Source organism: Diprion similis, chromosome 7 (assembly GCF_021155765.1).
Source record: "Diprion similis isolate iyDipSimi1 chromosome 7, iyDipSimi1.1, whole genome shotgun sequence".
In the NCBI taxonomy this organism is placed as follows: domain Eukaryota; kingdom Metazoa; phylum Arthropoda; class Insecta; order Hymenoptera; family Diprionidae; genus Diprion; species Diprion similis.
The window spans coordinates 6,445,450-6,459,248 of record NC_060111.1 but is presented as its reverse complement, the minus strand read 5'-3'; the positions used below and the strand labels follow the sequence as shown (position 1 = coordinate 6,459,248).

Genomic DNA, 13,799 nt, shown 5'->3' with positions numbered 1-13,799 from the left:
ATTGAAATGGTACATAGATGATTGGCAACGTCATTACTTTATTACATTTTTTTCAACTTATACACGCATACATTATCGTCGGTGATATAATTATATTACAATTTATTGATATTTTCAGTAATGCCAATTACGTCTACGTATAGTACTGAAACGTAATTTGTTAAAAGAAAGTCATGGTACTAGTTATTAAATATACATTATTTGACTGTTTTGTCATGAAATGTAAAAAACGTTAACATTACTTGTTAAAAATTGGTGTTAGGGGAAAATGAGGAGGAAAGAATTAGTGTAGGTATTGTTTTCATTGTGCACAAGTGAACTAGTTGGATAAAAGAGATATTTTTAATCAAATTTAAATCAAAGCGACACAATGACAATCACAATCAAACACACGCACACTCATACTCTAGATCACAATTTGGAAAAAAATTATAGAAAGAGTTTGTCTGTACAGGAAAATTCTTATAAAAATTAGGTATCGTACGTATAACTATATGCTGTATAAATTCTTGAAATTTTTGCACAAAATATATGTTTGCATATCATGAAGACATAAAACGAATTTTCTTAGTGAAGAAACTGCATTGTCGCAAGAACGTGAAGTACGGTAATGAGTCATCGCTATATACTTAATATACTACAAGATTTATAGATAAAGAGCAATCAGAATGTCTTCGAGCAAAGTTTGTAAGCAAGCAGCTTCGCTCAGCAAAAAGATCGTCAGGCAACTGATAGAGTATATTTGCGAGAATAATTTTTCGGATGCGAGCCGAATAATGTAGGCAGGAAAAGCACCAAATGACAAAAGGCATTCGCGTCATGTCCAGAATGTTTATATAATTGAGATTACGTACAGTCTACAGGGATTCGAATAATGTAAGTATAACTATCCATAATCAATCACAGCTAATTTAGAAAAAACACATTAGATTCCGATTCGAATTGTCAAGATTCGGTCAGATAAATAATCCTCTCGGATTTTTCGTAATTATAAAACATAAATTTTGGAAATATTGGCTCATATGCATATAAACAAACTTCGAACAAACATTAGCAGGAATTGTTCGAATCTTAAAATGAAAACTAAAAATGACATTAAGCTGTCGGCACCTTGATACAATAGCTGTCATTTTTCGTTTCATGTTTTTTTTTGTTGTTTTTTTTTTTGTCATTTTCTTATCTTAATATACATATTCATAATTCAATAGAGCTACCTACTTTTTAATTGATTAACTACGATCATTGTCATAAGTAGTATATAAAAAATCAAGTAAACAAAAATTATTATTAAATAAGTCTGCTAAAGGGGCGGAAATGAGAAAATCGGTTAAAATCAGTTTAAAAATCTACATATCAACCTAATCAGCGGAATCGCATAGTGTATCAGCTATTGATCAGTTCACTGGTATATAGTGATGCAAATCTCATATAATGGACAAATGGAGAATACGAGTAAAAAATTAAAACAGACGATATTATCTATGAACTAAATACTGTTCAATAGTTTAGATATGTAAAATATCTAATTGCATGGAACGTTTTCGAAATTTACAAGTCGACGAAACTGACAATAATAACAATAATATTATTAATAATATTAGCGGGTATTTATTAAAAATATTGAATAATTGGCGAAACATGGGCACAAGGCAACCAACATGGCTTATGCCCAAGGTATAATCCCTCATTAAATCAAAGGAACCTACAAACTATTTATATAAATTTATCTTTAATTGAGTAATTTGATCATTGCAATACTTAGCATGTTTCAGATCTCATTACAGTCGAACTTTTAGCTCGTCCATTCGTTGCATTATTCTCCGTCTCATTTCTTTGTATCTGAAAAGAATAACCAGCCTCACATTACAGATTATTATGAATTACTTGATCTATAAATAGAACGACATTGTACTCGATACTCATCCTACATTTGAATGCTAGACGAAAAGCGTTTGATTTTCGAGTCAACACAAATATGCTCACTTTTCTTTGAGGAGAGCTATTTGACGGTCCTCTTCATAATGATACCGCTGTAAAATGCCCGAACACTCAGCCGCGGAGAGATTCAAGAACTGCGCGACGTCGGAACTAATTTCCGGAGTTGAGAACCGATCGACAAGAAAGAGCCGAGCGACGGTCTCATGAGGACCCAGTACCACCCTCGTTTCCAGCGGATATTCGTCGTCCCTCAATCTTCGCTGTTCTGAAATTTTGTATTTCACGATACGGGTTTGCCATATGTGTAATATTTGATCAACAGGTATTTTTTATCCTTACCACCGTTGTCACGAACGACAAATAGTGCAAAATTGGCCGGCTTAGCGTCCACTTTGTACTTGTCGAGCATCAAATTTATGACCTCTTGAGTGCTAACCAAGCTTGTCACCCAGACAGACATTTGTGATCCATGCGGTGGCGTAAAAAAACTAGTTTCTCGATTGTAGAAGTGACCATTGATCGAACATCGCCTCCTTAACCGACTACGTGATTGACGTCTTCCACCTGGTCGACGTCTTATGGCAGTCGATCCCGGTTTACGCCGCAAAACAACTCCATCCAGCTGAAAGATACTCAAAAATTCAGTGGCTCTGTCGACCTGTTTATCGTATCCTCCATCTATATTCCAATCAATCAACTTGTTCGCAATTAGGAGTAAGCCTCTTGAATGATACTCACTTCTAATCCACTGTCGGTCGACATAGTCATGTTATCGTCGTCGCGAAAATGGAGAGAATTCACCGAATCGGTATCACTGTCCGTGCGATGTCTCTGCAGGCAATCAGGACCGGACATCGAACGATTCAAACCCTTTTCAATCCAGCTATCATCATTGCTTAGAGTTCTGTTACTGGCACCCATATTCTTCTCTAAACTATCAAAGTACTCGACACGACGAAGAGTCCCATTTCTGTTTGGTGTTCCTTGATAGTTTGGTGTGTCGGTACTCGACGAACTGTCTATACTATGCGTGGGTGTGCTGGTTATACTGCTGTCATTGTCGACGACATGTTTCACAGCTTGTTGAGACAGATTACTCGATTCAACATTTTCTACGTGTCCTTCAGTAGTCGAGTGAACTTTTACCTGAGATGATTCTGCACTGGACTGAGAGCTAATTGATGGCAAGCCAACTGGCATAGTTTGATACAGCTTGTTACCCTCCTCTACTTTTCTCTCAACCTGAAAATCGAGTGAGTACATGCGTTTAGTCGATAAACACACCTTTGTATCAAGTATATTACACATTTCTATGGTCTAAAGCTTTCTTTCTACTGTTATGATTTATCTCTAAGTCACGGTTATAATTACGAGATATTTAACACCTGAAGAAGTTCATCTAGTTCATCCCACTCCATATTTTTGACGTCGAGTTTCATCGGAAGGGTAAGACTTTTCGGGTGATCGGGGGATACTGGAACAGAGTTTGGTTCACTTTCAGTTTCAGTCTCAGGTGGGGAGCTATCCTTTGACGTGGCATCTACTTGGTCGTCGTCTCCTCCGTCCTGAAAAAGAATTCAAACATGAATTTTTGATTCTGTTTCGATTATTCTGGATTATTTTTATACATTTTTCAGACCTCCGAAACACTCTGTCTACAAGAATTTCGATTTCTTGCGGTGACAACTGTGCGCTGATCATCATCTTCTTTAAGGTGGATAACACCTCGAACTCCCCAATGAATTCTCAGTGCACCTTCAAGTATCAACCTGCCATTCACCTGAGTTGGAAAGAAGTCAATCATCTGTTTTGGCACGCTTGTGAAGGTAGGAAGAAAAATGAGTATTCAAAAAATTTTCACAAACCTCACGACTTCTGATCCCACCACTTTTACCCTCATAATACTGATTGAACAACTTCAACTTTGATTCTAAATGAGACCTAAATGTAAAAATGAACTATATAGATGCAACAAAAAGTCATAATACAGCTTACTCATTTATGTGATGTGATTATCATCTAAATACTTCGTATCAATTTTTTTACCCAAAAATCACATAAGCAGACATGGAACTCATAATATCATTAGAGTTGAACTTAGCGATGTTATTGGAATAAAATATTGAAAAGAAAATGATGTGTTTTGAAATTTTAGAATAACTCTGATGGAGATAAATTTTCAAAACATGAGAATGCCTTGCTTAGCATTACAACGAATTACAGACAATTCTAAATTTGCAAAATATTGGTTTTCCTCAACAGGTATTGTTACCATAATGTTACTAACTTCAAAATGATTGATACTGTATTTCTGAAGATTTTTTACCATACACTTATGTTCTTAACTAAGTTGTTTCACGTCAAATTCCCCTTTAATGCATAAAAAAAGTTTTCATCTAAAGACATGGAGTTTTGAAATGAAAACTTTCTTTCGTTTCATCATGAAGTCTGGATCTTTCTGCTCCTAATTAGCTCCGTTTTAACACAGTTTTTTACTCAAATAAAAATGCAATAGTTATATAATTTTGGACTCTAGTCTAGAATCGGTTAAAAGAGTATATTTTACCTGGGTAACGTTGATCGAGATTCTTTCTTTCCAAAGCTAGTGTGAGATTCTACTCTTGTGCCATGTCCGAATAATTGAGGCCCAAAGAGGGCCCCGTAACAGGGTACATGACAGTAAGGAACTCCTTTATGCTGAAACATAAAAAAAACAGGAATGTAATGAGGCTATTTTTTTATTCAACAGCGAATATTCCATGCATTAAGTAATTATCGTCACCTCAGCGTGCTGTCCCGGATTTAATCGTTTGCCACATTCCTCGCACCGTAAACATTCTGGATGCCAGTCATAACCCAACGATTGTTTCCGCTCGGCTGAAAGATCGTACAATGTGAAAATAAAAGAGAAGAAGAGAGGGAAAAACGAACGAAAAAAGATCATTATTTCTATAAGGAGTAGACGTAACCTAAAACAAAGTGCAATGACCTGCCACTTACTGCCTTGAATTTTAAATGAGACTGTGCTGTGCATCAGAAGAATATTTAGAAACGAGCAGATAAATGTCTGATTCCAGGCTTGTTATATGTTTTTGCTGATACTCGAGGAAATTCCAAGTGTAGAAAGAGTGACGAAACGAAACTCTGGAGTTTGTCAACTCGAGTGACAGAGTGTGGGGAATAAAAAAAAATAGGTGCATATTCGTGTTTGCATTTGATATGTGTATATTTACCGAAGTAGACAGGTTTTCCACATTTGTGACACTTCCACATGTTGATTATCGCAGTTAAAAACGATAGAAATTGTTCATCGAGATATACCACAGATATTTTACTGCATTTTGTTTACAAAATTACGTATAGACAAGAGTCGTGTCTGCATATGAAATGACACGCGGTACGTCACTGCACTGTTGTCTTCTGAATTGCGCATGCGCACGCAACTCGAATGTATGCGCAGGCCACGCGCAGCCTTTTCTCATTAAACGAGGACGCGGTCTTACATACAGGTCTGGGGACTTTGGTGGTGGGGGAAGTACGCTTACGCTGCAGTTTTTGTTTTTCAACGCTACCGCTAGCTGGCACTAATGGTAGAGTGATGTTCGCAAACATAAACTCAAATTTCTCAAACTTTGCAAACGATGTGGTCCAAATGTACATAAAAATAGTAAAAATCGCGTAAATCGTACATGGTTATATGGTTTTAAGAATAACGTGTGCCATTATCACTTCGTCATCGCACACCACTTATTGTTTGAGAAATTTGAGGTTATGTTTGCGGACATTACTTTACCATTAGTGCCAACTAGCGGTAGCGCCGAAAAATAAAAACTACAGCATGAGCGTATTTCCCCCACCGCGCAAGTTTCGACGAGTCGCCAGACCTGTATGTGAGACCGTGGACGAGGACAACGTGACTGTGGATTCAGTCACGCAGCCAGATGAGTACGATAAGAGATGGGACCTTCTACGGGAAATTGTCGGTATAGAAGTCTACTACTGTTACCGACTCGACGAGGATTACAAACCAGTAAGATAGTCGGTAACACAGACTTCTTAGTTTAGACTTACAAACTACAATAGAAACTATCTCATGGAACACTGTTCATCTTATGATGAATGCGATGTATACAACAGTATAGATCGTAATTTTGCGAGAGAAATCTATTGTTCGCAGTCGCAATGCGTTGCGAGCAACACCTGCAAAGTTACTGCCGAAAAACTGCAGATTTTCATCGTCATTTCTCTGCTGCTGGTCCTAGGCTATTTTTCATGTGTTTTCTGAGTTCCTGGGCGTCGAATTAGTCTAATAAGCGTCATACGGATCGATTCCCCGACGAAAGATTTTTCGGCCAAAAAAAATCCAAGGCTAACCCCTTTGCATTTTTGGCGAAAATTTCGAAGACTTTGAAAAGTGCTGCGATTAATTCTTTAGGGTACTATTCCGACGTGATTTTGCGAGAGAAATCGATTAATCGCAGTCCTGATACGCTGCGAGCAACACCTGCAAAGTTACAGCCGAAAAACTGCAGATTTTCATCGTCATTTCTCTGCTGCTGGTCCTAGGCTATTTTTCATGTGTTTTCTGAGTTCCTGGGCGTCGAATGAGTCTAAAAAGCGTCATACGGATCAATTCCCAGACGAAAGATTTTTCGGCCAAAAAAAATCCAAGGCCAGTCCCCTTTGCATTTTTGGCGGAAATTTCGACGACTTTGGAAAGTGCTGCAATTAATTCTTTAGGGTACTACTCCGACGTGATTTTGCGAGAGGAATCGATTAATCGCAGTCCCGATACGCTGCGAGCAACACCTGCAAAGTTACAGCCGAAAAACTGCAGATTTTCATCGTCATTTCTCTGCTGCTGGTCCTCGGCTATTTTTCATGTGTTTTCTGAGTTCCTGGGCGTCGAATTAGTCTAAAAAGCGTCATACGGATCGATTCCCAGACGAAAGATTTTTCGGCCAAAAAAAATCCAAGGCTAACCCCTTTGCATTTTTGGCGAAAATTTTGACGACTTTGAAAAGTGCTGCAATTAATTCTTTAGGGTACTACTCCGACGTGATTTTGCGAGAGGAATCGATTAATCGCAGTCCCGATACGCTGCGAGCAACACCTGCAAAGTTACAGCCGAAAAACTGCAGATTTTCATCGTCATTTCTCTGCTGCTGGTCCTAGGCTATTTTTCATGTGTTTTCTGAGTTCCTGGGCGTCGAATTAGTCTAAAAAGCGTCATACGGATCGATTCCCAGAGAAAAGATTTTTCGGCCAAAAAAAATCCAAGGCTAACCCCTTTGCATTTTTGGCGAAAATTTCGACGACTTTGAAAAGTGCTGCAATTAATTCTTTGGGGTACTATTCCGACGTGATTTTGCGAGAGGAATCAATTAATCGCAGTCCCGATACGCTGCGAGCAACACCTGCAAAGTTACAGCCGAAAAACTGCAGATTTTCATCGTCATTTCTCTGCTGCTGGTCCTAGGCTATTTTTCATGTGTTTTCTGAGTTCCTGGGCGTCGAATTAGTCTAAAAAGCGTGATACGGATCGATTCCCCGACGAAAGATTTTTCGGCCAAAAAAAATCCAAGGCTAACCCCTTTGCATTTTTGGCAAAAATTTCGACGACTTTGAAAAGTGCTGCAATTAATTCTTTAGGGTACTATTCCGACGTGATTTTGCGAGAGGAATCGATTAATCGCAGTCCCGATACGCTGCGAGCAACACCTGCAAAGTTACAGCCGAAAAACTGCAGATTTTCATCGTCATTTCTCTGCTGCTGGTCCTAGGCTATTTTTCATGTGTTTTCTGAGTTCCTGGGCGTCGAATTAGTCTAAAAAGCGTCATACGGATCGATTCCCAGACGGAAGATTTTTCGGCCAAAAAAAATCCAAGGCTAACCCCTTTGCATTTTTGGCGAAAATTTCGACGACTTCGCAAAGTGCTGCAATTAATTCTTTAGGGTACTATTCCGACGTGATTTTGCGAGAGGAATCGATTAATCGCAGTCCCGATACGCTGCGAGCAACACCTGCAAAGTTACAGCCGAAAAACTGCAGATTTTCATCGTCATTTCTCTGCTGCTGGTCCTAGGCTATTTTTCATGTGTTTTCTGAGTTCCTGGGCGTCGAATTAGTCTAAAAAGCGTCATACGGATCAATTCCCAGACGGAAGATTTTTCGGCCAAAAAAAATCCAAGGCTAACCCCTTTGCATTTTTGGCGAAAATTTCGACGACTTTGAAAAGTGCTGCAATTAATTCTTTAGGGTACTATTCCGACGTGATTTTGCGAGAGGAATCGATTAATCGCAGTCAAGATACGCTGCGAGCAACACCTGCAAAGTTACAGCCGAAAAACTGCAGATTTTCATCGGCATTTCTCTGCTGCTGGTCCTAGGCTATTTTTCATGTGTTTTCTGAGTTCCTGGGCGTCGAATTAGTCTAAGAAGCGTCATACCGATCGATTCCCAGACGAAAGATTTTTCGGCCAAAAAAAATCCAAGGCTAACCCCTTTGCATTTTTGGCGAAAATTTTGACGACTTTGAAAAGCGCTGCAATTAATTCTTTAGGGTACTATTCCGACGTGATTTTGCGAGAGGAATCGATTAATCGCAGTCCCGATACGCTGCGAGCAACACCTGCAAAGTTACAGCCGAAAAACTGCAGATTTTCATCGTCATTTCTCTGCTGCTGGTCCTAGGCTATTTTTCATGTGTTTTCTGAGTTCCTGGGAGTCGATCTAGTCTAAAAAGCGTCATACGGATCGATTCCCAGACGAAAGATTTTTCGGCCAAAAAAAATCCGAGGCTAACCCCTTTGCATTTTTGGCGAAAATTTCGACGACTTTGAAAAGTGCTGCAATTAATTCTTTAGGGTACTATTCCGACGTGATTTTGCGAGAGGAATCGATTAATCGCAGTCCCGATACGCTGCGAGCAACACCTGCAAAGTTACAGCCGAAAAACTGCAGATTTTCATCGTCATTTCTCTGCTGCTGGTCCTAGGCTATTTTTCATGTGTTTTCTGAGTTCCTGGGCGTCGAATTAGTCTAAAAAGCGTCATACGGATCAATTCCCAGACGAAAGATTTTTCGACCGAGAAAAATCCAAGGCTAACCCCTTTGCATTTTTGGCGAAAATTTCGACGACTTTGGAAAGTGCTGCAATTAATTCTTTAGGGTACTATTCCGACGTGATTTTGCGAGAGGAATCGATTAATCGCAGTCCCGATACGCTGCGAGCAACACCTGCAAAGTTACAGCCGAAAAACTGCAGATTTTCATCGTCATTTCTCTGCTGCTGGTCCTAGGCTATTTTTCATGTGTTTTCTGAGTTCCTGGGCGTCGAATTAGTCTAAAAAGCGTCATACGGATCGATTCCCAGACGAAAGATTTTTCGGCCAAAAAAAATCCAAGGCTAACCCCTTTGCATTTTTGGCGAAAATTTTGACGACTTTAAAAAGTGCTGCAATTAATTCTTTAGGGTACTACTCCGACGTGATTTTGCGAGAGGAATCGATTAATCGCAGTCCCGATACGCTGCGAGCAACACCTGCAAAGTTACAGCCGAAAAACTGCAGATTTTCATCGTCATTTCTCTGCTGCTGGTCCTAGGCTATTTTTCATGTGTTTTCTGAGTTCCTGGGCGTCGAATTAGTCTAAAAAGCGTCATACGGATCTATTTCCAGACGAAAGATTTTTCGACCGAAAAAAATCCAAGGCTAACCCCTTTGCATTTTTGGCGAAAATTTCGACGACTTTGGAAAGTGCTGCAATTAATTCTTTAGGGTACTATTCCGACGTGATTTTGCGAAAGGAATCGATTAATTGCAGTCCCGATACGCTGCGAGCAACACCTGCAAAGTTACAGCCGAAAAACTGCAGATTTTCATCGTCATTTCTCTGCTGCTGGTCCTAGGCTATTTTTCATGTGTTTTCTGAGTTCCTGGGCGTCGAATTAGTCTAAAAAGCGTCATACGGATCGATTCCCAGACGAAAGATTTTTCGGCCAAAAAAAATCCAAGGCTAACCCCTTTGCATTTTTGGCGAAAATTTCGACGACTTTGAAAAGTGCTGCAATTAATTCTTTAGGGTGTTATTCCGACGTGATTTTGCGAGAGGAATCGATTGATCGCAGTCCCGATACGCTGCGAGCAACACCTGCAAAGTTACAGCCGAAAAACTGCAGATTTTCATCGTCATTTCTCTGCTGCTGGTCCTCGGCTATTTTTCATGTGTTTTCTGAGTTCCTGGGCGTCGAATTAGTCTAAAAAGCGTCATACGGATCGATTCCCAGACGAAAGATTTTTCGGCCAAAAAAAATCCAAGGCTAACCCCTTTGCATTTTTGGCGAAAATTTCGACGACTTTGAAAAGTGCTGCAATTAATTCTTTAGGGTGTTATTCCGACGTGATTTTGCGAGAGGAATCGATTGATCGCAGTCCCGATACGCTGCGAGCAACACCTGCAAAGTTACAGCCGAAAAACTGCAGATTTTCATCGTCATTTCTCTGCTGCTGGTCCTCGGCTATTTTTCATGTGTTTTCTGAGTTCCTGGGCGTCGAATTAGTCTAAAAAGCGTCATACGGATCGATTCCCAGACGAAAGATTTTTCGGCCAAAAAAAATCCAAGGCTAACCCCTTTGCATTTTTGGCGAAAATTTTGACGACTTTGAAAAGTGCTGCAATTAATTCTTTAGGGTACTACTCCGACGTGATTTTGCGAGAGGAATCGATTAATCGCAGTCCCGATACGCTGCGAGCAACACCTGCAAAGTTACAGCCGAAAAACTGCAGATTTTCATCGTCATTTCTCTGCTGCTGGTCCTAGGCTATTTTTCATGTGTTTTCTGAGTTCCTGGGCGTCGAATTAGTCTAAAAAGCGTCATACGGATCGATTCCCAGAGAAAAGATTTTTCGGCCAAAAAAAATCCAAGGCTAACCCCTTTGCATTTTTGGCGAAAATTTCGACGACTTTGAAAAGTGCTGCAATTAATTCTTTGGGGTACTATTCCGACGTGATTTTGCGAGAGGAATCAATTAATCGCAGTCCCGATACGCTGCGAGCAACACCTGCAAAGTTACAGCCGAAAAACTGCAGATTTTCATCGTCATTTCTCTGCTGCTGGTCCTAGGCTATTTTTCATGTGTTTTCTGAGTTCCTGGGCGTCGAATTAGTCTAAAAAGCGTGATACGGATCGATTCCCCGACGAAAGATTTTTCGGCCAAAAAAAATCCAAGGCTAACCCCTTTGCATTTTTGGCGAAAATTTCGACGACTTTGAAAAGTGCTGCAATTAATTCTTTAGGGTACTATTCCGACGTGATTTTGCGAGAGGAATCGATTAATCGCAGTCCCGATACGCTGCGAGCAACACCTGCAAAGTTACAGCCGAAAAACTGCAGATTTTCATCGTCATTTCTCTGCTGCTGGTCCTAGGCTATTTTTCATGTGTTTTCTGAGTTCCTGGGCGTCGAATTAGTCTAAAAAGCGTCATACGGATCGATTCCCAGACGGAAGATTTTTCGGCCAAAAAAAATCCAAGGCTAACCCCTTTGCATTTTTGGCGAAAATTTCGACGACTTCGCAAAGTGCTGCAATTAATTCTTTAGGGTACTATTCCGACGTGATTTTGCGAGAGGAATCGATTAATCGCAGTCCCGATACGCTGCGAGCAACACCTGCAAAGTTACAGCCGAAAAACTGCAGATTTTCATCGTCATTTCTCTGCTGCTGGTCCTAGGCTATTTTTCATGTGTTTTCTGAGTTCCTGGGCGTCGAATTAGTCTAAAAAGCGTCATACGGATCAATTCCCAGACGGAAGATTTTTCGGCCAAAAAAAATCCAAGGCTAACCCCTTTGCATTTTTGGCGAAAATTTCGACGACTTTGAAAAGTGCTGCAATTAATTCTTTAGGGTACTATTCCGACGTGATTTTGCGAGAGGAATCGATTAATCGCAGTCAAGATACGCTGCGAGCAACACCTGCAAAGTTACAGCCGAAAAACTGCAGATTTTCATCGGCATTTCTCTGCTGCTGGTCCTAGGCTATTTTTCATGTGTTTTCTGAGTTCCTGGGCGTCGAATTAGTCTAAGAAGCGTCATACCGATCGATTCCCAGACGAAAGATTTTTCGGCCAAAAAAAATCCAAGGCTAACCCCTTTGCATTTTTGGCGAAAATTTTGACGACTTTGAAAAGCGCTGCAATTAATTCTTTAGGGTACTATTCCGACGTGATTTTGCGAGAGGAATCGATTAATCGCAGTCCCGATACGCTGCGAGCAACACCTGCAAAGTTACAGCCGAAAAACTGCAGATTTTCATCGTCATTTCTCTGCTGCTGGTCCTAGGCTATTTTTCATGTGTTTTCTGAGTTCCTGGGCGTCGATCTAGTCTAAAAAGCGTCATACGGATCGATTCCCAGACGAAAGATTTTTCGGCCAAAAAAAATCCGAGGCTAACCCCTTTGCATTTTTGGCGAAAATTTCGACGACTTTGAAAAGTGCTGCAATTCATTCTTTAGGGTACTATTCCGACGTGATTTTGCGAGAGGAATCGATTAATCGCAGTCCCGATACGCTGCGAGCAACACCTGCAAAGTTACAGCCGAAAAACTGCAGATTTTCATCGTCATTTCTCTGCTGCTGGTCCTAGGCTATTTTTCATGTGTTTTCTGAGTTCCTGGGCGTCGAATTAGTCTAAAAAGCGTCATACGGATCAATTCCCAGACGAAAGATTTTTCGACCGAGAAAAATCCAAGGCTAACCCCTTTGCATTTTTGGCGAAAATTTCGACGACTTTGGAAAGTGCTGCAATTAATTCTTTAGGGTACTATTCCGACGTGATTTTGCGAGAGGAATCGATTAATCGCAGTCCCGATACGCTGCGAGCAACACCTGCAAAGTTACAGCCGAAAAACTGCAGATTTTCATCGTCATTTCTCTGCTGCTGGTCCTAGGCTATTTTTCATGTGTTTTCTGAGTTCCTGGGCGTCGAATTAGTCTAAAAAGCGTCATACGGATCGATTCCCAGACGAAAGATTTTTCGGCCAAAAAAAATCCAAGGCTAACCCCTTTGCATTTTTGGCGAAAATTTTGACGACTTTAAAAAGTGCTGCAATTAATTCTTTAGGGTACTACTCCGACGTGATTTTGCGAGAGGAATCGATTAATCGCAGTCCCGATACGCTGCGAGCAACACCTGCAAAGTTACAGCCGAAAAACTGCAGATTTTCATCGTCATTTCTCTGCTGCTGGTCCTAGGCTATTTTTCATGTGTTTTCTGAGTTCCTGGGCGTCGAATTAGTCTAAAAAGCGTCATACGGATCTATTTCCAGACGAAAGATTTTTCGACCGAAAAAAATCCAAGGCTAACCCCTTTGCATTTTTGGCGAAAATTTCGACGACTTTGGAAAGTGCTGCAATTAATTCTTTAGGGTACTATTCCGACGTGATTTTGCGAAAGGAATCGATTAATTGCAGTCCCGATACGCTGCGAGCAACACCTGCAAAGTTACAGCCGAAAAACTGCAGATTTTCATCGTCATTTCTCTGCTGCTGGTCCTAGGCTATTTTTCATGTGTTTTCTGAGTTCCTGGGCGTCGAATTAGTCTAAAAAGCGTCATACGGATCGATTCCCAGACGAAAGATTTTTCGGCCAAAAAAAATCCAAGGCTAACCCCTTTGCATTTTTGGCGAAAATTTCGACGACTTTGAAAAGTGCTGCAATTAATTCTTTAGGGTGTTATTCCGACGTGATTTTGCGAGAGGAATCGATTGATCGCAGTCCCGATACGCTGCGAGCAACACCTGCAAAGTTACAGCCGAAAAACTGCAGATTTTCATCGTCATTTCTCTGCTGCTGGTCCT

The 13,799-nt window shown here is 40.4% G+C and overlaps 1 protein-coding gene across 2 annotated transcripts; it reads right to left on the bottom strand.

Annotated features, from left to right (window-relative positions):
• Positions 1 to 1,633: 1,633 nt before the first annotated feature.
• LOC124408148 (ras association domain-containing protein 4) lies at positions 1,634 to 5,373 on the bottom strand. 2 transcript variants are annotated; one of them, XM_046884884.1, is made up of 10 exons: positions 5,172 to 5,373; positions 4,721 to 4,815; positions 4,505 to 4,635; positions 3,804 to 3,879; positions 3,578 to 3,718; positions 3,324 to 3,503; positions 2,677 to 3,180; positions 2,278 to 2,560; positions 1,984 to 2,203; positions 1,634 to 1,839 (listed from the first exon to the last, which is right to left on the bottom strand). In XM_046884884.1, exons 1-10 carry the CDS (start codon positions 5,209 to 5,211, stop codon positions 1,779 to 1,781), a joined length of 1,731 nt encoding a protein of 576 aa, XP_046740840.1. In that variant the 5' UTR covers positions 5,212 to 5,373; the 3' UTR covers positions 1,634 to 1,778. The 2 variants fall into 2 exon arrangements, with proteins under 2 accessions (XP_046740840.1, XP_046740841.1); XM_046884885.1 differs by lacking the exon at positions 5,172 to 5,373 and adding an exon at positions 4,942 to 5,048.
• Between the last annotated feature and the right edge of the window lie 8,426 nt (positions 5,374 to 13,799).

What these genes read in the sequence shown, in the direction of transcription:
- LOC124408148 (XM_046884884.1), bottom strand. Translation starts at nt 5,211, where the DNA reads ATGTGGAAGTGTCACAAATGTGGAAAACCTGTCTACTTCG. An exon ending in CGACCGACAGTGGATTAGAA is followed by an intron (nt 2,561 to 2,676) that starts GTGAGTATCATT and finishes AGTATCTTTCAG; the next exon opens with CTGGATGGAGTTGTTTTGCG. An exon ending in TGTCGTTCGTGACAACGGTG is followed by an intron (nt 2,204 to 2,277) that starts GTAAGGATAAAA and finishes ACAAAATTTCAG; the next exon opens with AACAGCGAAGATTGAGGGAC.